Consider the following 24,329-nt stretch of genomic DNA (forward strand, 5'->3'; position numbering starts at 1 on the left):
GGTCACGGTTTGCACACTGGAGGGTGTTTTGCAGCTACCAATGTTTATAAAATGATAAAACTATCCTAAACTTTTACCTCCCAGTCATGTTCAGTTTTGTGTCTGCATTTTCTATGTCATGTAAAGAAAAGAAAAAGTGAGCAGCTTTTTTTTTTTTAAACTTCTCCCAGTAAGTTTGGAAAAGATGAAAACTCACTTTAGCATCCGCTCATTGGTCTCCTCGTCCATGGTTAAGGGGCTGAGCGACGATGAGGAGATGATGCCGAAGGAGCCCAGAGGCTGATGGGTGATGGGCGAGGAAGCCTGCCGAGCAGATATCCCGCTGATGGAGGGAGAGTCTCGTAGGGCAGAAGAGAACGGCAGACAAGTCGGGGCGCAGGACACTGACATGTTTACCACCTCCGCCATCTTCTTATTCACAAAAGCCAGCCCGGAGTTAGGAATTCTTGAGGGCTTAGTCTGGGAGTCCAAAGGGTCTTTATCACTCGTTGATGCTCCACTGAGGTTAGAAGGTGATGTGATGTCCATGGCCCTCAGCCCTGTGAGTTCACTCGGTCTGACGGTGGTGCTGTTGGTGAGGTCGCTGGACCGTGACAACTTCAGGGGCATCTGTGAGGGATCCAGACCTCTGTCCTCAACGCCTCCCTGCTCACTCTGACGGAAACTCTGGCAATCATCTTCGCAGCCACCGCTGTCCTGCTCCGCTGCACTTTTACACACACATGGTTTGTTTCCACAGCTACAGGGAGCGACTTCCAGTTCAAAGAGATGCACATCTTCCACTGAAGTGCTCCCTCCGCTCATGTGTGTTTGATGGTTGTTTGCATCCCTCTGGCTTCCGACGGCAACGGCTGCCTGTACAAAAAGCCTCGCTGCAGACTTTTGGGAAAGTAACACGTCAGACCCACCGTTTAGCGCTGACTTGTTTCGGCAGGTCTCTGACACATCCTGCTGAGAGTTTGAATTTTCAGAGCCCTCGCTCCCATCGGTGTGGTCGGTATTTGGGCTTAGCGCAGACAACTCAGATTGCTCTGACTCCATTTCAGAGTTTAAAGTGCACAAATGCTGCTGCTGCACTGAACTCTTCCTGTCCTTTTCCAGGCTGATCGGAACACGATAGTCCTCCGCGTCCTCTGGGCTACTTATTTGCGGCGCAGACACGGACTTGGTGAGCTTGCTGAGCTTCCTTTGTTGCTGGTCCTCCTCGTAGGGCAGGGAGCTAATTGAGGTGAGAGAGGCCTGGATGCCTCCACTCGGAAGGCTGCCATTGCTCTCCATCCGCAGGCCTTCCAGGCAGCTGCGATGGACCGGGTGGTCCAGCACCACTTGCTTCGGGATCTCCCGCTCACTCGAAAAATCTAGAGAAGGCCGTCCTCGGAGAACAGCCTCCACAGGCCATGCCACCGAGCTGGGCTCGCTCTCAATCCCTGAGTCTGAGATCACAGACGACGAGCGCTTCATGATCTTCGAGCTCACTAAGCCTCTACCATGAGTCATTTCCTTTCTGAGCTCCCCGGGAAAGAACGGTAGAGCAGGACTCACACTGGAGGTCAGTAGGCTGTGGAGGGGAACATCTTCGCTGTCATCATCCATGGAGTGGTTTAAAGGCATAGCTACGTCACTGTCCTCTTCAGTGTTTTCTTGCTCTACCGTTGTTCTAAGCGCACTGTCGCCAAAAGGTACGGGGCCATTTTCTTTCCCGCTGAGAACAGGAGACTCTTCGCCGCCGCTGGTGCAATCAGTAAGGAGGTCCTTATTAGAGGAAAGAACAAGAGCTGTCTCTCCAGCATATGGGTCCGGATCAAAGTGTTTATCTTCAATGCCACGACTTTCTGCCGGTTCCTTCAATGTCTGGCCCTCAATCACAGAGTTCCCCGGTCCACATTCTGTCTGGTTAAGATTCCGGGTGCCCGTTACTTCCTTTTGACTCTGACCCGCTATGATTGGGACATGTCCAGGCAGGTCCGTGCATTCTTCGCCATCCAAGGAGTGCCGGGATAATGCTGGTGATTTGGCTTCCTGGCTGCTATGAAGAATCTTCTGGGCAAGACTGTTGGCGGGTGATTGCGAGCCGACTTTGTCTTGGGTCGTTTCAAGTATTGATACCGTTTCTGGGAGAGCAAGCAAAGTTTAGCGATGAGTGAATCGGTGACAGCGCTTGCTTACGTCTGTAGGACCTGCGTTACCTGTCTGCTGAGGCTCCGCATATCGGTCCTCAAAGATGATGGGCAGGATGTTCCAGTCTCCATCGATGTCCAGGCACTCGACGGGTAAAGGAGGCATTTTGGTCAAATAGTCTGAGCTCCGCACTTCTGCCGCTATCTTGCCGTGTCTGTTGATTCTGAATAAGGACAAAAATAGAAGCAGAACTGTAACACTTTTTTTTCCACTTAAAGAGGTAACTTCGTGAGAGGACAGAGACTTACAGTTCTTCTTGAAATGTCAGGCAGATCTCTTTTGGGTGTTCGGTGAAGAAATATGCCTCTGAGAACCTTCTCACCTGGCATTTCCAAACACAAGGGGGGAAAAAAAAGGAAAACATTTTCACCTCCATCTCCCATTTTCTGTCATTAGCAAAGGGGTGGTTAAAATAGAAAACAAAGCTTAAAAGAAATCATGCCTTGACAGTTGGTGCAACAGAGCAAATCAACACTTTCTCTAATTAGAAATGCACCAGCCCTAACAATAAGTGAGCATGACATCCAGATCACCAGGAACACAGTTTTTTGTGTATTTCCTTTGACAGTAATTAGAAAATAAGTGTTAATTAAAACCCTAACTCTCCCGGAGAGAAGAGGCATGACAGTATCCTCTTGGGGTAATTTAATACGGAGGCAAACATGTTCATTATTTTCAGATAAATGAGACAAAACAGCGCAGCCTAATCAAGTCCTGAGAGCTACTCTGCGGTGAAGAACATACAGCGTCCTTATTATACAGTCCAGCGATCAGATAGAAATGATTTTGGAAACCATATTAGCCTGCTCGGGTGGGTTTACACTACCGGGCCCAGGCTGTTCTCGGAATTTCCAATAAGCCAGAAACTGGCGTAGTTGAAGCTTTATTACAGCAAAGGACGGCTCTCTGTTATATATGATTTAAAGAACAACTTTAAATCATATATAACTTTTTTTATTTTACATTATACCACACTTTCAAAATAAATTCTGCCGCGTGTGCGCTGCATCTCACACGTAATGTATATCAGACATGTAAAGGGTACTGCACTGCAACAGAATCAATGAACCTTTGAAGCCTCAAGTATATCCACAATGACCCCATAATAAGATTACACAATATCACCCTGCAGGGCTTTAGTCTGCTTTGGATCCAGGATCCCTGAAACCTATGGCTTCACTTGTTGTCTTGATGACTAGTTATCCAACCATTTGGTCAACTCAGTGTTCAAATTTGAACACTGAGCTCAAATGATCTTTAGGAAGTCTGGAAAACTCTGGCATTACGAAAACTGGAGGTTTTCCCCAAACACTTGAAAAGACAAGACAGAGGCTTGGCAGTGATGCTGCCCATAGGCCGACAGTAACCCTGAAAGAATTACAGGAATTTCTGTCAAGAAATGCTTATGTTCTCTAAGTGACAGAATTTCTTTCCTACATGTTTCTGTACTACGGACTAAGGCTGTGAAACATAATTATTTTCTTCCAATGAAGACATCCGGGTCTGGCTAAGATCTTCTAAAATGTGTTTTAGTGTGACCCATCATGCCCTGGGGTTACTTTTTTTCAGACAGAAGAAGGGTTTTCATCGAGGTAGACGAAATGCCAAATGGTTCCAAATCCCAAACCCAAACCCTTAGAATATGTTCAAGCAGGTCGTCTGAAGAGGACCGAGAGATTTAGCGAACCGTTTCAAGTTAGAGGGGGCTAATATTAATCAAAGCAAAATGTGGCATGCAGGTGAAATCCTAACAAAGAGGGTAAACTCTGAAACTGGATTGAAAGGTGCTTAAAAAAACAGGATTAGTTTCAGCAACCGTGTTATTGCACGTTTAATCATGTTTTTATCCTTCTAAAACATTTGCTGGCTTTAAAATTGTGCGGGATAGAAAATTTGTGAAATGATGTATCATCAGCTTAGTTTATTCTACGTCACACTTTTAATGAAGGACTGGACTGGGATACAGTACAGGACCAGTATCGGGCCAATAAACCTGATTGGGACATCTCTAGTAATTGTTGAAATCCTTTTTTTAGATTCTGATTTTTAATGCTGTAATATTATGAGGCTGTGGTATTTCTCTTTAATGTTATGAAACCATCATGATCTCATATTGTCCTGTGCCTACCTTTTTGACAGTGTTCATTTTCACACTTCACAGGAACGGTCTCAAAGCACATTTTAAAAACACTGCACATGAATTAGCTGAGGCACATTTACTTTGATTGATGATGATTATGAGCTAAACACAGCTGAAGCCAGTGCATCTGTTGACCTTCATTATTGCTGGCAAGAAAAAGCCTCACAGGTCCCCCTGCTGACCAAAAATGGTTTCACACCCAAACATATCCGGCAATTCTATGAATTAGTGTTCCTCTCACATCTACCCTACAGCAGTGCAGCCAGGGAAATGTTTTAATAAAGCAATTTCAAGTTTTGTTCATGTATTCATTTATATGAATAATATTCCAATTTTTGTGTCATGGGTATAAATACACTATAATGGACTCTAAAACATGGCGAATGTTTTCCCGTAACTACAATTTCATAATTGTCATGCTCCATAAAAACTTGGGAATGATATCTTTCAAGCTGTTGCAACTTTTCACAAGATAGAAAGCAGTAATGGTGCTCGTAAAACTCTAAGGCTTCATTCATTTTAAATTTGAAACAAAAGATTGTTTTTATTTCTTGAGCACACAAATGTTTTTTACCTTAGACTTAAGGGGGAAGACTGTGACAAATTGTAGTACATTGCATAAGAACCATAATTAATATTACTAAAGGTAGTTACATTATCAAGAGAGTTCATGTGGTGTCAACACATTTCAATGCGTTGAATTTATGTCTGAATTTAAGACATTAAGCATGAAAATGTATCTATTTTATCAATTAATGTTATCTTTTTTATAAGCATTTGACTCCTGTGCTTTTTTCCCGATAGGTTATAGCATCAGCGCTTTTTTAACACACCATACCTTTTAGTTTATGAAAGTACTACTAGTAGTACTAGTAGTGGTTAGTAGTAGTAAACTACTTAAATCCCTGATTTCAGGCCAAACCTTGTTAACAACTAACTTGACTTTCTAATCTTTTATAAGTCCTAGTTGTTTTTTAAAAATACTTTTCAACACAGCAGGCAGAGATTCTATATAACTGACTTATGTCAGTCAACTGTATCACTGACAGTACAGGTGCATCTAAAAAAAAGCGAATGTTCATATTAGAAAGTGACACCAAATATTATATAGATTCATTACGCATAGAGTAACCTATTTCAAGTCTTTATGTATTATAATTACAGATAATGAAAGCCCCAGATTCAGTGTCTCAGAAAATTTGAACATTGTGAAAAATGTAAATAGAGGAAACTCATAGTGTCACAATGAGTTGTGACACACACAGACGAATCCTACATAAATGACGACTCGCACACTTTTCAACCTCAGGGAGTGTTTGCTTGGTACATTCATGGAACTGCACAGGGATTTACATCATTCTGTAAAGTGACTGCTAGCTGTTTTTGTGGCTTGAATATTTAAATATAATCAGATGCTAAGAACTTTAGGGAGGGAGTGTTGTCTGTGCATTCAACTATTTGAACATTATATTTTGATTTGTGTCAGTGTGTTATGTGGGAACTCTTAACTGGTGTCACATTATGGTCACATAGAGACTCTTGACTCCTGATGTAGGCAAGAAAGGTCACTTTTCCTCATGCCATGCTAACCCTGAACCAAAGACCATGTAAGAAATGTCTTACTTGGACTAAGGAGAACAAAAACGGGACTGTTGCTCAGATGTCCACTGTCTTCCTTTCAGATAAAAGTAAAGTTTGTATTTCATCTGGAATCCATGTTGCGTGAATTCTAGTGTGAAGTTTCCACAGTCAGTGATGGTGTGGGGTGACTGTTGCAGTGGGTAATCGTCTTGCAATTAGAAGATTATGGGTTTGATTCCAGCTTCCTCCAGTCACATGTTGATGTGGCCAATGCAAGGCACCGATCTGCATATTGGTGTATGAGTGTGTGCGTGTTAGCGAGTACGATTAGGTGACTGTGGCTATAGTATAAAGTGCTCTGAACTGTGACTATGACTAGAAAAGCCCTACATAAATCAGTCCATTTAGTCTGTTTACCATGTAATCTGCTGGTGTTGGTCCACTGTGTTGTCTAAAGTCCACATTCAATGCAGCCATCTACCAGGAAATGGAGAACTTCATGGTTCCTTCTGCTGACCAGCTTTATCTTTACTGATGTCATATTCCATCAGGTCATGGTACTGGCCCACACTGCCATCACACCTCAGCAGAACCAAAGGCTCATCAAATTCTCATGGGCGCATTTTTGGAATAATTCATGCAAAAAGAGCCCAACCAAGCACGGAGTGCTTTGAAATTAATGTACTTGGGGCAATAGTGGTGAGTCTGCCCTGTAACCGGTGGGTTGCCAGCTTCAAGCTCCACTCCGACTAGCTCAGTCGTTGTGTCCTTGGGCAAGACACTTCACCTGCATTGCCTGTTGTCAGTCGTCAGAGGGCCCGGTGGCTTCTACTGTACGGCCGCCTCACTTCTGTGAGTCTCCACCAGGGCAGCTGTGGCTACAATGTAGCTCACCACCATCAGAGAGTGAATGGGTGAATAACTAAATGTAGTGTCAAGAACTTTGTGGTCCTCAGGACTTGAAAAAGCACTATACGGGTGCAGGCCATTTAACATTTGAAGCCTGACATTTCTGTTTTAAATAGCTCCTTTTCATTAAGTAGTACTAAAGCACACATTAACTCAGCAAAATCATCCTAAATGATTATAATCAAGGTTGCTCTTTGCAACACAATCATGGCCTATAAAGATGATTCTGATAGATTTTTTTTTGCTTGAGACTCACCCTAAGTGTGTGATGCTCCTGGGCCAGGTAGGACAGGATGTAGGGGTTGAGCACAGCGGTCTCCAGGAAACGGCTCCATAAAGCAGCCAGCTGGGAACAGAGCTGGCTCACGTCCCTGCTGATCTGCTCGGCTACCTTCTCATGGCCTTCCTGCAGCTGAGAAACATACATTCATCCAAACTGAAACAGAACGTGCAGGAAGTCCACTGGTGATACAGCTTGGACGACTCTATTTTAGGAGCTGCTTATTTGCTGCTCAGCTCACACCTACCCCTGCTGTATTTCCTTTGATCAAGCGTGCTGGGAACATTGTGCTGTTTTTCAGCAGCTGCTCATTAGGTCAAAGTGAGCCTGATGTAAAATACAGCTCTTTATGTGCCTGAAAGCATACATAGGTATCTCAAGTAACAAAATATAAGTAAACTAAATTGCGGGTCCTGTGGCTTTAAAAAAAAGGTCAGCTTTAGTAATAGGTTCTGGTTTGTGGGGAATGAAAGTAACTTTTTTCCACCTTCCAGCTGGAAATATCCAGCTTTCCAATCAACTTCGCCTCCTACATTCATAGCCAGAATCCTGGCAGAGACACAAATATTGTACATCTTTGAATATCTGCTTTCATTGTACTTGGAATTACAATTGAAAGCATTTGATCAGATTTAAACTCATTAAATGAGACACTCATGTAGGATGAAACAATAAAAATAAATTCTAGTGATTCATGTTCAACATTAGTCCAAGACTACACAACAGAACACACAGCATAATACATTTTCTTTCAACTTCATTCTCATGGGTAAATCTGATTGAGACATGGAGTCTCGGTGTATAAATAGTAAAACCTACATGACGGCTAAGGAGATGGTGGCATTCCTGGTAAGATGATGCAATTTTAAGACTAAGTTCTAAGTACTGTCCAATGTAAATATGTTTAAAAATGTGGATGTTTTTATGTGTATGGACTTACCTGTAACTCTATGGAGAGCTGATTTAGAATTTCTTCAACAGGCAGCTCCTCTGTGCAACAGAAGATATTTGCAGAGCTTAGTGCAAAGATCATTACTCCGTTTACCAAGAAGAAAGACAGATTTACTCAACGATTCTCTAAGGAGAGTGATTCGATTACAACAATAGAAGCCAAATCACTCCACATGCCATAGTAATACAGCCTGTTTAAAACATCTTTACTTTTGGTTTAAATTCCATCGAAGTTCATAATTGTTTTTTAGTCATTTGAATTTTCCCGATTCTGCCTTTTCTCTGCGCTGCTTCAGATTGTTCTTCTCTTCTCCTCTCTGTATGTTCTCTAAACGTGAAGGTCCCTGAACAACTATCCAACGTGTGACACTTTTATAACATGGTATCATTAATAATCAAGCCATATTTATGATTCACACCAGGGCACACACCCCAAAAATGTTTTACTAAATAAATCAGTAAAAAACAAGAAACATTTACAATGTATTTAACATTTACTTTGAGTTATGTTTTACTACAGACACTACACAGCCCATACCTTTTCTCTTCACTTATGATGTAACAACTTATGTACTACACTAAAAAAGGTTTTACCAGAGCAATCTAGCAACAATAATCAGGGTAAAACATGTGATGTGAATTCAACATCATGTTCATGGTTGAAAGGAGTTTAGACGCAATTAGTGTGACTGAGAAGGGAAAACGCAGATGTGAATTACTACTTAGTGGCACAACAGAAAATGAGTTGATGAAACAACGGAGAAAAGTTTGGGAGGTGTGAAATACTTTACCAATGCACTGTACATTCACAGACTAAACGACAAAATCAGTTTTTAATTCACATTTTCTACATATGGATAAAACTCAGAAATGTTAGCATCTTGTTTTATATCTTACTTGATGGTGGTGGGGGGGGGCCTGACTTGTGCTCACAGGTACATGCTCTAATGATAGTAGTCATCTTTGTTTGTAATTGCAACATATATTCCAATTAAATGTGTCCTCTGTATTTAACCCCTCACTTAGGGAGCAGTGAGCGGTCACTCTACGGCGCCCGGGGAGCATTCTGAGGCTAAGCATCTTCCTTAGGGAGCCAGAGTGGCAGTCTGTGGGATTGGAACCCAGAACCTTGCAGCCTCTCCAATATAACCACTTTCATAAAACAGGATGTGCATGGGACCTATTTTCTACTGGCAAATAGTGAGAAATAGATTTTTACTATAGAACTCCAAGTTAGCGTAGTGAAGGACTAAAGTTTATGCAAAGTTTCGCTGTACTCTGCATTCACTTAGGTCATTTATATAATTCAGATTAACAAGTGCACTGTTCAGCACATTCTTATGAATTTGAATGTTTTTTTTTTATCTTTACCTAGATTGTTTAGTTTTGTCTATTTTGATTCTTCAATACTCTTGAAATTAGTGACGTAAAGATAGTAAAACATTTAACCATAACAAATAATTATTAACAATCTAGTCCTTTAAAATGAAAGAAACCAATAGAGCCTGAGACCATGATGATCAAGTAGATTTGTGGGTCTATTTAGTCAGGAGCACGGAACGATGAATAATGTTAAGACATAGTGGCTAGCTTGTCGGCCTCCTTTTCTTTACACTTGGCTCATTCAGTAGTTATTGTTTCGGTTTGTAGGTGATAGCAAGTAAACTTGCTCTGAAAAAAAGCAATTAAAAAGTGTTTTTTTGTATCTACCGTAAAAAAGTAAAACGTTTTATCTTTGTCTTCCTAAGGCTTTTCCTCGTTTTTAGGACTTTCTGCATAGCACATACATAGTGAAGAGATCAGAACTATTTAAAATCAAGAAATAACTTAAATATGACCTGTCTGCCAACCTAAAGAAGGCCTTGAACATCACTAAAGCAACAGAGGACGCCCTGACCCAAAGACATTCATGAAGAGTTGAGAAACAAAATCGTTATCATCTATCGATCTGGGAAGAGAATCAAAGCCGGTCCTAAGGGTTTGGGACTACAGTGAACCACAGTGAGAGCTAACAGCCACAGATGGAGAAAACCTGGACCAGTGGGCAACCTTTCCAAGACTTTCACTGAAGGAAAATGTCCGGTCATCAGTTTGCATCCTTCAGCTCAAACACGTTCGGGTCATGCTGTAAAGATGAAGGTTTTGGAGTGGCTTACTCCTCTAAACTATATTCGCTCAGGTTATCTTGGCCTGACAATAAAACGTGTTTGACAATCCCAAACATGCAAACGTGACAAAAACAAGCAAAAACCAAATAAATCTGGGAACCGCCAAGTAGTTGTCATAGCACGTAGTAAGTCAATAATAACGGTGTTTAAAATTCAAGTTCTTAAAACAAACAACATTTTCTTCACTATGCAACTATAAATGATTAATGAATGAATAAATATTTTTTTAGGTTACGTTTACATGAATTTTAACCCAATTTGATTGGGTTAAAATTGAAGTTTTACTTCAAAACTGCCTGTTTATTATCTTAAAAGGAATTTCTTATCTGAATCAGCAATGAAACTGCCTGGATAGCAAGATTTCCTTCAAAACATCTGACGAGAGACGAGGCATCACCTGATTCCAATGCAACTGGCTGGAGCTGTGGGATCTCCTGCGTCAGCGTGCTGCAGTAGGTGTGCAGGCCTCGGTGCGCTGCCAGCAGGAGGCGACAGAGCCTCCGGTGCCACGTATGAGCTCTCTGCAAGCAGTTTTCACTGGCCACATAAAAGCTTCCCTGCAGGTACAAAGACAGGACAGGAAACGGGAGCTGGAGAGCGTTTCGGCTCTTAATGACAGACACGTTCACAGATCTTGAACTTTACAGGCTCCGCTTGCAGCAGCTCTGCCAGCATCTCGCACTAGCAGTAAAAACAATCTCGTTTCAGCAGGAGCACAGTCACATTAACCATTTGGACCACTGGAGAAACAAATGAGCCCTAAACGCAGTGCGCTGTAGAGGCAGATCGATACATTTTTGTGTGGCACATCTCCTCAGAGACTTCCTTTTATTGCTTTTAAAAGGTTGCATGCACAACAACTGGAAGTCACTGCTTGTTAAAGGGCTGAGAATTAATGGTGAGTGTGGAGCAGAGCGCAGAGCTGGTAATGAGCACATACGTTCGTAAGATATTCAGCTCAAGGCGAGAAGTTTGTTTTTTAAGAGAAAAGTATAACCAGGAGAGAAATACACAACGATCTGAAGACCTGCCCGGCTCTCATGGCCTTCCTTTAATGAGCTGTAGTGTCGACCCTGCCCCCACTAGATGGCGGTCTAACAGAGCAAGGAAACTGTTTTGTGCGCTTCACCAGAGCAATTTACACCATGACAAGGAGTTTGGAGGCATCAGAGCCTGGAGGGCGTAATTGTTTCTTTCATTTGCAGAGCCTTGCAAACGCTTCCATGCCCAATCATCATGTTAGGAACATAAAACATAATGCACCTCACTGAGATTTAATGTGACTGACCCTGCCCCTGCAGCGGCTCTGAAGACGGCTCCCCGCAGCGTCTCAATAACTATACCATAGTTTGCAGACATTTTTTTTTTACCTATTAAAACCTCAAAAGTGAGGCATGCATTTGTATTCAAAAACTAACCACACAGTCCCTAAAGTGAAACATTTGTTGCTTTTGCTGCTTCCCTTCCAATGTCATTGCTCTTGAAATATTTTCCAAAGAGTAACGGGCAAAAGTTTCAGTCTCTAGATGTAGGGACGTACGCCAAAGATTTGGAAAGTGGTTACCGCAGCGAAAAGTGGTTCAAGGAGGCTGAATACAAATCCCTGCCACACTTTTTGAATTTTCCTTTAGAAACTATGGTTGTTCTTTCGTTTCATAATTATGTGCAGCTTTTTGTTTACCTGTAATGTGAAATTGTAATTAAAAAAATTAAGTTTGTGGTTCTAGTGTTAAAAAATGGGAGAAAGCTCAAAGGACGTGAATTGACAGGTGCTGGATCTTCCTTAGGTTTGACACCACTACAGTCAGTGTCCAGCCTTTATGGAGTTCCTCACAAGGCTGTGATGTTTTAACAGCGCCGCTGCGGCTCAGCTCTGGGAGCCGTGTAATGCCTGACTGACTGACTGACTGACTGACTGACTGAGGATGTACACTAATTTGCCTCCGAGCAAGTAAAGTCACCGGCCCTGTCATCATGCACGTGTGCTCTGTAATTCATGCTGCGTATTACACCCAAACCAGGAAGGAACATCTGTATGTCTACTTCAATATTTCTCTGTAGCTTTATAGCTGCCTGTTGGGATCAGTTTGAGAATGAGAAAAATAGCTATTTTTGTATGGATGAACTAGTGATTATGCTCCACAGATCTGACATTTCAGTTTTTGGATTCTTTTAGTTTACTATCCATCCATCCCCTTTCATATATACCTGTTTATTAATACCTACCTGCAGCAGTCATTGGGTAAGAGGTACACCCTGGACAGGTCCCCAGTCCATCACAGGGACACTCAGGACAAACAACATTTAACAACACACACACACACACACACACACACACACCTAAGGGTGATTTTAAGAGACCCATTAACCAAACAGTCCTGTTTTTGGACTGTGGGACGAAGACAAAGTACCCGGACAGGTACCCCAGGCCAGGATTTGAACCCAGGACCTGCAAAGCAACAGTGCTACCAGTTGTGCCACACAGTTTACTATCATAACATGAATTGTTCATGCACTGAACCCTGCCATTGCCAAGTACATTTGATGCAAGAAACATAGCTTTTAGTGACGTGTTTTGAGCACTATCATTAAAATTATTTAATGTAACTAAATAGCTGTTGAAATTCTGATGTTGGTAAGAACATGGTTTCATCTTCAAGAAATCTGAAAGACATCATTGTTTCTTCCAGAAGGAGCCGGAAATAATTAAAGGACGGAGTTAAGAGGGAAAGTGATTAAAAAAAAAAAAAAAAACGTAGCTGCAGGTAAAACAGCTCTAAATAAATAAAGTTCAGGGAGGAGCTGAAGTTCTGAACACATTACCCCTGCAGGTATGTCGTACGTGGCGCTTGTGAGCAGGAGCCATTACTTTGATCAAACGAAACCCCCCAGTGAGGCTTAACCAGAGCTTATTAAAGTGCCCAGCTGGGGGTGGGGGTAAAAACCAGGAGGTGACAGTCGGGGGTTCTGGAGCTCATTAAGATTTATAGCGCAGGCTGTGACGTCCGCACAGGAAAAAATGCAACCTGTAGCTTTACAACTGTACTTTGGCATAATTAGAGAATGTGCAAGATACAAAAAAAATACAATATGTGTTCACATAAAACCCCAGACTTCCTACATGTTCTCGCTTTCTAAATTCAGCTTCTCTTTAGAGCAAAATTAAGGGAAAACTCAGAAAGGGCAGAATAATGATGAGAGGACCATTACCGTAGTAACCAACAAAGCCGTTGATAAGGCCTCATTCAGCAAAATTGACATATACCTAGATAAGCAGTGAAAATAAACCAAAACGTTTAGAAATAGCAGTTATTTTTGGAGTACCTGTTTAAGTATCTGTTCACACTATGTGTCACTTGTGACCTAAAAGCAGTCTCAATCAGTGAAATTACGGTAATCTCTGTCCAAGAAAGCCCAGCAAAAGCCATACAAAGATGCCTACCTAAACTGTTTAAATGATGAAAAGTACATGCAACTTTACATGAAGCTAACCATACAACTGACTTGTTAAATGAGCCATGACATCACTGTATGAACTATTTCATGTAGTTGATATTGCTGCATTTGAAAGTTGAAAATTCTCCATAGAATTTCATTAAAAATTTAAGTAACGTTTTTGTAGGTTGTTGTGTTTGCAGGCCAGATCTCCGTCTTCAGTGAGAGGGTTGGGTACAGTAATGATATGCAGCTCTACCTAATTGACCTCTCTCTGATTGGCTACAACATTATTTAGAAAACCGGGGAAGCACCGCGGTGAAATAGTTTTTTTTTGTCGGATATTGGATATTCGCGCTCCCCGGCTTCAGCGGCGAGCGAGCAGAGAGCAGCAGCCCCAGATCAGCCTCCCTGTATCGGCTCAAACAGCAGGCCATCGCCGGCCGAGCGCAAATATCCAATATCCAACCTAAAACTAACTTCAACGCGGTTCCAGCTCAGGTTATGATTGTGTGGTACTTCCCCATAAATTAACTTCAGCCACTCTGATACTCATATCCTCCGGGAGTTCTTGGAAACTTCCATTCGTTTTTTTGAGCACCCTCGGCCATAACAGCTCCTCTTTTTAGTAGCCATCCTCTGCTCAAGTGAAGTAGTTAGACATGCGCCACTAGCCCGACTCACCATTAAATTAGCCGGCTAATGTATCATCTGGGGAGAGGAGGGAGAGGCGAGAAAAGAAAATAGCCTACGTAGAAAGATAAACCGTTTTTGATCTGACCGTTTTTGAACAAAGAAACAAAGCTCACCACCCATGAGCAGATCCTTTGGTACCAACTCTTGACATTCACACGGCCTAATCAGTTCACAACATTTTCTATTATACCCCCAAACTTGTCATGGCCCCTTAAAAACACCGATTTATATATTAACTCTATAGCTAAACCAGAAGTTAGAAAAAAATCTAGTTATACAGCTGACATATTGAAAGAAAGCTGAAGGGATATTAAATATATTTGTATGACACTAACCACTGTGGTGATTTCTGATATGGGCAATGTGGGTAGCTGCCCAGGGCGTCATTAGAAAGGGGGCTGCAACTTTAGAAGATTAATAAAACTGAGTTTTCAAAGCTCTCAGTTGTGTCCTAAATTGGTTTGTCTATGTGCCGTCAATGAGCTGTTGGTATCTGCACTCTTGTGGAGTAGGCACACCCATTTGCTGCTGACATTAGAGAGAACAGCATAACTGACTGCAACTGCAGGATTTCCTGCATTTTCATTCATTTGCGGGCGCCATGACTGTGATGTGGCGCTGATGTCGCATGGAGCCCAAGCTGACCTGCGTTGGCCTTTAAAGAGAGTGTCATGGCACCACGTTTAGTGACACACAAAAACTGGGACCATTTCTGCGAAAGCAGCCGCAAAGCTAATAAAATATACTGATAACAGGGAAGCGTCAACAAGGCCAGGCGGTGACTTCCTTCTGCAACTAGCAGGGCAGCTTGTTGTATGTATGCTGCTGGCTAACTATACAACAAGCTATTAACTATTAAAAAGACAGCCCACTATACAGGTTAAAAAAAAGAGGCTATCCATCCATCCATTTTCTAACACGTCTATCCCTTGTGGGGTCGCGAAGGGTGCTGGTGCCTATCTCCAGCTGTCAATGGCCGAGAGGCGGGGTACACCCTGGACAGGTCACCAGTCTATCTCAGGGCAACACAGAGACAGACAGGACAAACAACCATTAGAAAAGAGGCTATTCATTTCTAATTTCCTTGTTTTCTCTTGTTTGGGTAACTGAACTCTATTATTGCTATAGTTAAGGCTGTGTCTGAAAACTGAATTTCACAGAAACCTAACACACTACTGCGTGCTTTCCATTGAGAGCCGTCATCAGTTTCAGACGGCCATCACAAACTAAAGCAGAACCACCTTCTCAAGTCAGAATATGAGTGTATGTTAACGTCACGCCAATCTGTCACATTCACTCTCACAAAGAGAGAGAGAGAGAGAAAGAGAATACCCAGTAGATCTGAGACAACTGTTGTGCTTAGTGAGACAACATGAGCTTTGACTTTTCTGCAAAGGTTAACATACCTCAGAGATGACAGGTTTGCAGTAGCCAGCTCCGAACACAAGGTTCTCTACAGAAACGGCAGATGGGTCGCTCACACTCTCTGGCGAGCCCTTCCCCAGCCAGGAGCCCTTCCCCGTACGTGCAAAGCTAGAAAAAGAACAGGGTGGTCACATGCAGGGACAAACAGTGACTGTGGGTGTCTGGGTGTTTGGGAAGGAAATAAGATAAGCTGCAAACCTAAACACCTAGGGTATGATATTGACCGATGAATTGATCAGACCAGTGTTTAGAAAACAAGTAATTGAAACTTATGGAAACTCTATTATGTCAAGGAGGTAGAAAGATAAGCGGCAGCTGTTCTTTTTTTTTGTGCTGTCGCAATTTTTTCATTGGATAAACTTACAGTTCAGTAGCCCTCCAACTTAGCATTTCTATTTTGCATTTTGTATCTTGTGCCACGATGACTGATTATATTACCAATTCATCTACTGTCAAGGTAACAATTGTTTAGCTAACTTACTGTTCATGTCTGAAGGGAGATGGATATCACAACCACTTGGCATCACACAGCTGACTGACTTCAAGCTCTTAATGCACTTAGCTCGCTGTTAATGTCTAGCTTTCTGTGTTGCAGTTGTATATTCAAAAACAGGCTGAAACCAGGGCTTGGATTGTAAATGTGTGTTTTATGTTTAAGAAATAGTGGAAATACTCAAGCACATTTAGTATACTCACTGACAAAAATAGTTTAAGTGTTACACTGATAGCCAAACATGCGATCTGACTGGTTTGCGATGATAAAGATACAATAGGAAATGGAGCTGGCAGTACGGATCCACTGCTGGTCCCTGGCCAGCTGTCTGTGGTGCTCCCTTGAATCTGGGCACGGGCAGCAGTTCAGTGGGGAATAGACTGATCCAGCTGCTGCTGGTTGGCCCAAACTTGCCAGCGCTATAAATGAGATGCCACACATGTTAAATTGCTGAAAAACATGGGAGGCTTAGCTAGCCACATGAGCACCTTAAGAAAATCCTATTGATGCAGAATATGGGATTAAAGATTTCAATGACCCAGCCCTGTGCTCTCAGGAGCTCCTTGAGTCACTATTAGAAGTGTCATCCAAAACATTGACAGGTTTGTTCATCCCCCATTCACGCCAGCGTATGTTTGCATGAAACTCTTAACTGGGCATTATAGAAATGGGATTTGTTGTTGAACCTGTAACACATCTAGGCTTAATGGACAGAGCACCAATCCAAAAGCAGCTATCTCTACTTTGATGTTGATGACACTGTACCCATTGGATAATAAACCTGCAGTCTGGCAAGAACCACAGCCTCAGGCATATCACTTGACAGTCAACACATCGATCTACCGCTAGAGTGATCCGTCACCCTAACCTACCCACTGGTTTCAACGTGGAGCCAGTGTACATGCTGGGCAACCGCAACTGGAGCAGTGCTACAAAGCCGTAGCACTGCTCCCTTTCAGACTCCATCAGGACACGCAGACTAATGCATTTATGAGGGAACCCCAACGCCTCGTCATCTTCAATTGCTGTTGGAACTGACTGTGTGATTTACTGTGAGTTGCAAGAGCGGGGAGTGGGTCAGAACCAGTGAGAGTCAGGGCAGATCAGGGCCGGAGCTGCAGCTGGGCCGCAGAGGGCGATCCCTTTTAATCTCTGTTCTGATTCTCAATAAAGTGCTGGAACTTGATTAATTCGCCATTTCCTTTTGTTCAATAAGTAATTGGGGAAATAATTATTATTTCCCATAACTATACCCACTGTTTGCCTAAACTGGATTAGTGAATCTGTTGTCAGTGAGCATGAGAGTACAAATGCCTGCTTTGTGGCACCTTTAAAATTCTCTACCTGATCAGTGGTTGATGTAAGGCAACCAGCGAAGCATGTACGGAGACAGAAATGACAGACAAGTGGAAGTAGTCGAACATGACTGGGACGTGATGGTGAAGGCCTCGCCGCGGGTGGAAGTGGAGGCTTAGGGTCCGGCTGCTGATCAGTGGAACTGTCGCTATCTCTGCCAACCTGGTGGAGGGGAAGAGGACATAATGGAGGCACTAAAACACATGTTCATTTGACAGAGAAAAACATCTCACTATTTACGATAAAACTTGTACGAGTTTGCTCTGGTCAAACTAAAAGAAAGAAAAAAAAAAACCTACTGTTGCTCATTGTCTGTGAAGTGAAGATCCAACTTCAGCTGAAAGTCCACCTCGCTTAAGGCTTCCTCCAACTGCGAAAGCAAGGAAAGGATTTTCATCCGTCATATTATCAGAAACAGCAAATAAATCATTTTAATCAATTTGGCTGCCATAAATGCACATTTATTTAACATGAAGAAATTTGCCTACCTGGTTGGCCAAACTTGTTTTGTCACATTTTTTTTTAAACATGAGGAGGCAATTTCCTTGCAAAATAATTAATACTCCAGGATCTCTTTAACATTCTGTAGTGTTGTGCTCAGCACGTTCGCCACTATTAAGGCTTTTCAGAGCCTTACCTTAGCGCAGTTACTGCTGGAAATCTTTTGGGGTATGTCTCTACCAGCTTTGCTCCTCTAGAAAGCCATCAAAATTAGCTCAGGCAAAACTTAGCTCTAGAGCTCTGGCTGTATTTTTAGGGCCTGAACTCACCTCTGACCAGCTACCCTGTTCTTACTGGAAAAAAACTGTCCCTGCAGCACAATGCTGTCACTATCATGTTTTGTGAAGTTGTTTTTTTGTATCTCTAATCTTCCCTAGCAAAGCCCTGAGGCCTTTACGGAACGTTTATATTGTGAAAATGTTACACACACAGACTTTATGTACTATTGATTTCAGAAGGCACCTGGTTGCAATAGATTTTAGAGACTCATTTGATAAATAAGAATATTATTGAAAGGTTTAATATATTTGAGTAACTAATTTCACTAAAAAAAACAGACACTATATGAATTACACACAAATTATTTATTTCAATTAGGAGGAGTTTCTTCTTACAACTGTTGGAAACACAGCATGTGAGATTAAGATAATACATCAGACCAATTAAATACTTATTAAACATACTTTTCATTAAGACCACATTTCTCTATTTAAAAACTCCTGAAAGGTTGTTATTTTCAAAAGGTAATACAAATGAGCCTCATCTGAACACATAATCTGTTTTATGGAATATGACTGTATTTACAGCCTACATAGCAAAGAGGGTCGTTAGAAGTGCCTGCCCCACTTATCAGATAATATTTCGGGGAAAATGTTTGAAAACTATGAGGTGTTTTCCTTCTCCTTCCCCTTGACAATTAAAATTACAATTAATCATATAAAATCTTGATCTGATACACTAAAGGTTTTCTAAAGTGGAAAAAAACAATAGTTGTACCATCTGTGGAGAACACAGATGGTACAACTTTCAAACAGTGATGTGCTCTATGGTTAAATAAAAACCGAAGGTTCCCTTTTTTTTTTATCTCAGCCATGAGACTAAATGTAGTTTGAAAGTACAAATGCTAGCAGCTCTGCCTTAACATTGATGCTCAGATTGATTAAGCATACATTGGGGTGTACACAGGGGAAATGAAGGGCTATTTCTGTCTGTGCTCTCTGTGGCTGTGAGCAGCAGATAACCTCCTGGAGGTTAATGAGTGGCAAGCTCTTGGGAGGCCCTTCAGATAAAATCTGCTACGCATTTAAACACCCGTGTCTCCGAACGGCCACTTAAACTTCCACGTTTAATGAAATCGTCTAAAATTAGAAGTCACGTGAACCATTTCAACAGAACCAGGGAACCTAAATCAATCAGCAACGGAGAGGGTCATGTTAATGCACAAGCAGCAGGGATCAAATGGGTGATTAGCTGGAAGCAGGACCTATCCGTGCTAGCACACAGCCCTGCCCGGAAACTGAACCACAGCTGTCACAGATGACGGCTCCCTTCCACAGAAGAGGCCGGGTGGATTCTCCAGGACGGACCCACGGTGAGAACCAACAGGACAGGACATCAATACCTGTCTGGCAGGTTTACACGGTTGGTCATTTGAGCTATAATGGGCATTCTGGGACACAGACAATTAACACGTATGTCAGTTAAAGTCCATAAATAAGACCAGGCAGATCACTGAACTCAACGATCCTCAAAGGGGTCATGTGTCTTTAATGCCCAGGGCTTTACTCATTTAAACAGCAGATTAACTTTTACCCTGTAGCTTTCCTGCAGTTTTCAGGATATTGACTTTAATCATCATCACCATCATCATCATCGTTGTCTCTTGAAAAAATAAATACATCATATTCCGATGGATTTTATGTTTGACCATTAATCTCTATTCTGGGTTTAGCTCATACCATAAAAGCTATACAGTGTCATGAAAATAATCAAGAATATCTACAAACACTAACTCGCTTTTGAGAAAAAAGAAATCCCCTCAACACTTCTGATTACCAGGGGAAAAAAATTGCACTATTGAGTGACACAGCCACATATGTGACCTTGAAAAGAGATCCAATAAGCACTTACAAAAAGAAGATCACAGACTACCTCCAACAACTTGAAAAAGACAAGGTAATCAACCGTTCATCTTATTACAGATTATATCCAGGAGACTTTTCATGCTTCATATGGACTTCCCAAAGTCCACAAGTAAGAAACACCACTCAGACACATTGTCAGCAGCATTAATTCGGTGACTTACAAAATTGCTAAACATCTCGCTGGTATCTTAGCCCCTCTGGTGGGAAACACATCACACCACATAGAGAACTCCACAGATTTTGCAAACAGAGTCAAACATCTAAAGCTAGCGCCTGGAGAAACTCTTGTATCTTTTGACGTCACTTCACTTTTCACTTGCATACCCACATCAGAGGCGGTAGAAACAGTCAAAAAATGTCTTCAATAAGATGATAACCTGAACAACAGGACTAATTTCACTCCGGACCAGATCTGTACCCTACTGGACCTTTGTCTTTCCACAACCTGATTTAAGTTCAATGATCACTTTTACAGACAGAAGCATGGTTGTGCTATGGGTTCTCTAGTGTCACTGATTGTGGCCAATCTTTGCATGGAAGAAATGGAAAAGAGAGCCTTAGACTCTTTCAGAGGAACACCACCAAGCCACTGGTTCAGGTATGTGGACGACACGTGGGTCAAAATCCAGGCAAAAGAAGCAGAAGCTTTCACCAGACACATCAACTCAGTGGACAACAACATCAAGTTTACCAGAGAGGAGGCCAATCAGAACACGCTTCCTTTTCTGGACTGCTTGGTGAGCATTGAAAGAGATAGAAGCCTCAACATTGAAGTCTACAGGAAACCTACTCACATAGACCAATATCTTCTTTTTGATTCTCACCACCCACTGAAACACAAACTCTCTGTCATCAGAACCTTACACCATTGAGCCGAGCATGTCCCCACTAGGACAGAAGGGAAGAAAAAGGAACAGAAACACATCAAAGACGGGTTCCAAACCTGCAGATTCCCTAACTGGGCTTATGTCAAATCAGCAAGAAAATCCACGTTGCAGAACAGAATGTGGAGAAGAACAAGCACAGAAACATCGTCATCCCATATGTTGTTGGAGTCTCTGAAAAACTCAGGAGGATTTTCTCTAAACACAAGATGCCAGTACATTTTAAACCCAAGAGGATCCTCAGACAGAGGCTGGTCATCCTAAGGACAAAACCCTCACACCAGCAAGACCACCTTTGGGTGACTTAAAACAACTAAATTAAGGTTTTGGACGCGACTAGGTCTGGACTGATTAGAGCATATTTTGATGATCTAAAAATTGAATTGAATTGAAAAATTAAAACATTTACAGTAAATGTACCCAAAAAAAAATATTATATAGCGCCAATTCATGAAACATGTCATCTCAAGGCACTTTACAAAGTCAAATTCAATCATATTATACAGATTGGTCAAATATTTCCTATATAAGGAAACCAGTTGATTGCATCAAAGTCCCGACAAGCAGCATTCACTCCTGGGGAACCGTAGAGCCACAGGGAGAGTCGTCTGCATTGTCCATGGGTTTGTACTAAAAAGCAACAGTATTGCTTTCAGAGACCTAATTTTCTTGGTTGTTTAAACAGTCTAATATTAGAATTGGCCGCTTGTTGTTAACTTCTGAAGTTACGGACACAAAACCCTAATGATCTTCAATTGTACATTTCCTACAGATCAAATTCCTATGAAAGCGAGCTGAGAGAAAGTGTTTGAGTCAGTTTCCTCCGCCTGTAAGGAGCTAAGAGACATGCAGCAATGCCCTTCCGCCACCTGTTTCTGCACACTGCCAGGCAGCTGGCTCAGAAAAGACTGATACACTTTTCCCCCACTAGCAAAAACAGATGAAATTGGCTTTCTGGAATATTTTGGCTGGAAAACCGCAAATATTCATGGTGTGGACACTTACATGTACTGAGAGCCACCCACCTCTCTCAGCAGCAATAGGAACACCAGCCCAAGCCTAACATTTTTATCACATTTGGTACTCTAATATCCGTCTCTCTTAACAAGCATAAAGAACAACGTTGCACGCTGACGGTGGATTGCTAGTTAGATATGAGATCTCATTGAATACATATACCAGACTTCGACATCATGCACTGCTGCTCCTTAAATAGGATGTGAAGCAAACACAAGTTTTCTGGTTTAAAAACCCACTGGTGAATAGTGACTATAATGGTTGCTTTAGCCTAATGTTTGGTAGGTGGCTACCGAAAGGTGGAAAATATTTAATAATACTGCTTAATGTGTTCTAAAGACCACAGGGTGCAATTCTGAAAGAAAACTACTGTGTAATTGTTTTAGCTATATGATACATTCAGCTATAAAGCATCTATTCATGTTTTTAACTTCTGCTTTAATAGGAAAAATCAGGAGTGTGTGTCTGTGTGTGTTTGTGTGTGTGCACATAGATAATGACAGTGGTGTGACTCACCCTTTCTCCATCCAGAAGTAGGTGGACTTTGAAGATCATGCAGTCATTAACAGTAATCTCCTCATTTCTGTAAAGGATCTGAAGTATCCGGCTGAAGACGCTGCCGTCGTACACCCCCGCAGAGCTGAAGCTGCACTCTCCTGGCGAAGGATAAAGTAAAAAACAGCAGAATAACTAGGAGTTCAGTGCTAGGACCACTAACTCGCTCTAGTGCAACCTTCAGGCAGACAGTTCACAGAGTGGAGAGCTTGTACCATCCAAGGAATGCTTAGCCTACTAACATTTTGGCGACATCTGATTAAAAAAAACTAGTAGATATTGATATCCATGAGAATGATAGATGTGTCATCAGTAGACATTCTCTACACCCTATTTACCTTTTAAAACAACCATCCCAGTTGATCAAACGTGTGTTTGAACATCTTGGTAATGACCAATGACAACCTGGCCTACTCTCACTGGCCAGTTTGTGTGAGGTGAGACAAAACTGACGCTACAAACATACCGACTTGCCAAAATTGCAAAGTAAGCGGCTGAGAAAATGTTGCCTGGTCCGAAGATTCCCAGCTCCAGCTGCAGCATTCATAACAATGTATAACCTTGGATTCCTCCTGCCTTGTAACACTGTATGAGGCTGCTACTGGGGGTGTAAGGGTTTGTAACAACTGCTTTATTGCAACACTTTGGGCCCATTGAACCAACTGAACAAAGCAGAAGCATTACAGCTGACCTGAGTATTGTTTGTGACCATGACCATCCCTTTGTAACCACGTTGTAGCCACCTCCTGATTGGTACTTTCAGCATAGCGCACCATGTTACAAAGCTCAAATCATCTAAAATGGGTTTCTTAGTGAATAAGTCCAATTTGTTTCTTTAATATTAACATTTGTTAGATATTACATGAAGCTCCAAGTTGTTAGAGCTCTTGATAGCAGTTATGGAGTTACTAGATAATTCATACAGGCACTATGTATGTCACAGAGGTCTTGTCAAATATAGGCCTACCTGAACACTATGTCTGACACAGATGTCATTCATAGGCTGGGATTGATAAAGGGAACGGTCAGTTATCTAGGGACGGCACTTAGTTAGGGACATCATGCTATTGCATGATGTCCCTAACTAAGTACCCACGGCTCAGGTTGTCTTCTAGTTATTAATGGCTACTGCTGCTAACTCTTGCAATAGTTGATCTTTCTACCAACATCACTCAGTTCCACTGATTTAAAGGTAGTAAAATGCTGTCACATTAAAAACTAGAAGTATTTAGCAATATTATTACCTACTTAGGTATAATAAAATAGATATTTTGATTACTACAAAAACCTCAAGTGTGAATAAGAGTGAAATCAGTTTAGTTATTGATATAGAACCACTTTATTCTTTACACTTTACTAAAGGAGGTAAACAAGGCAAACCAATTTCAAACTACATATAAACCAAATTAATGCAAATTTGATCCATTCAATCCAATTCATTCAAGCACAAAGCAATCACAATTCAATCCCTAAAAATACTTTTCGGATTCAAATCATATAGTATAATACACATTTCAAATGTGTCCAGTTATGACATTGTAATGCAGAATTCATTTGTAAATTACAACTTTATCTATCTAATGAAGTCAGCAAGTTGCATTTCCCCTACACTGAAA

The 24,329-nt window shown here is 41.7% G+C and overlaps 1 protein-coding gene across 1 annotated transcript in view; it reads right to left on the bottom strand.

Annotated features, from left to right (window-relative positions):
- Window positions 1–24,329, bottom strand: part of fam135b (family with sequence similarity 135 member B) — a 66,084-nt gene that overhangs the window by 12,656 nt on the left and 29,099 nt on the right. Inside the window, exons 4-13 of the mRNA XM_036145562.1 lie at window positions 22,675–22,814; window positions 17,912–17,982; window positions 17,601–17,774; window positions 15,745–15,871; window positions 10,605–10,764; window positions 8,029–8,078; window positions 7,065–7,220; window positions 2,427–2,500; window positions 2,187–2,341; window positions 197–2,111 (exon numbers count right to left, since the gene is read on the bottom strand). Coding sequence (XP_036001455.1) covers window positions 197–2,111; window positions 2,187–2,341; window positions 2,427–2,500; window positions 7,065–7,220; window positions 8,029–8,078; window positions 10,605–10,764; window positions 15,745–15,871; window positions 17,601–17,774; window positions 17,912–17,982; window positions 22,675–22,814 — 3,022 coding nt within the window. The remainder of the gene's footprint in view (window positions 1–196; window positions 2,112–2,186; window positions 2,342–2,426; window positions 2,501–7,064; window positions 7,221–8,028; window positions 8,079–10,604; window positions 10,765–15,744; window positions 15,872–17,600; window positions 17,775–17,911; window positions 17,983–22,674; window positions 22,815–24,329) is intronic.

This window comes from Fundulus heteroclitus, chromosome 13, assembly GCF_011125445.2.
Source record: "Fundulus heteroclitus isolate FHET01 chromosome 13, MU-UCD_Fhet_4.1, whole genome shotgun sequence".
Lineage (NCBI taxonomy): Eukaryota > Metazoa > Chordata > Actinopteri > Cyprinodontiformes > Fundulidae > Fundulus > Fundulus heteroclitus.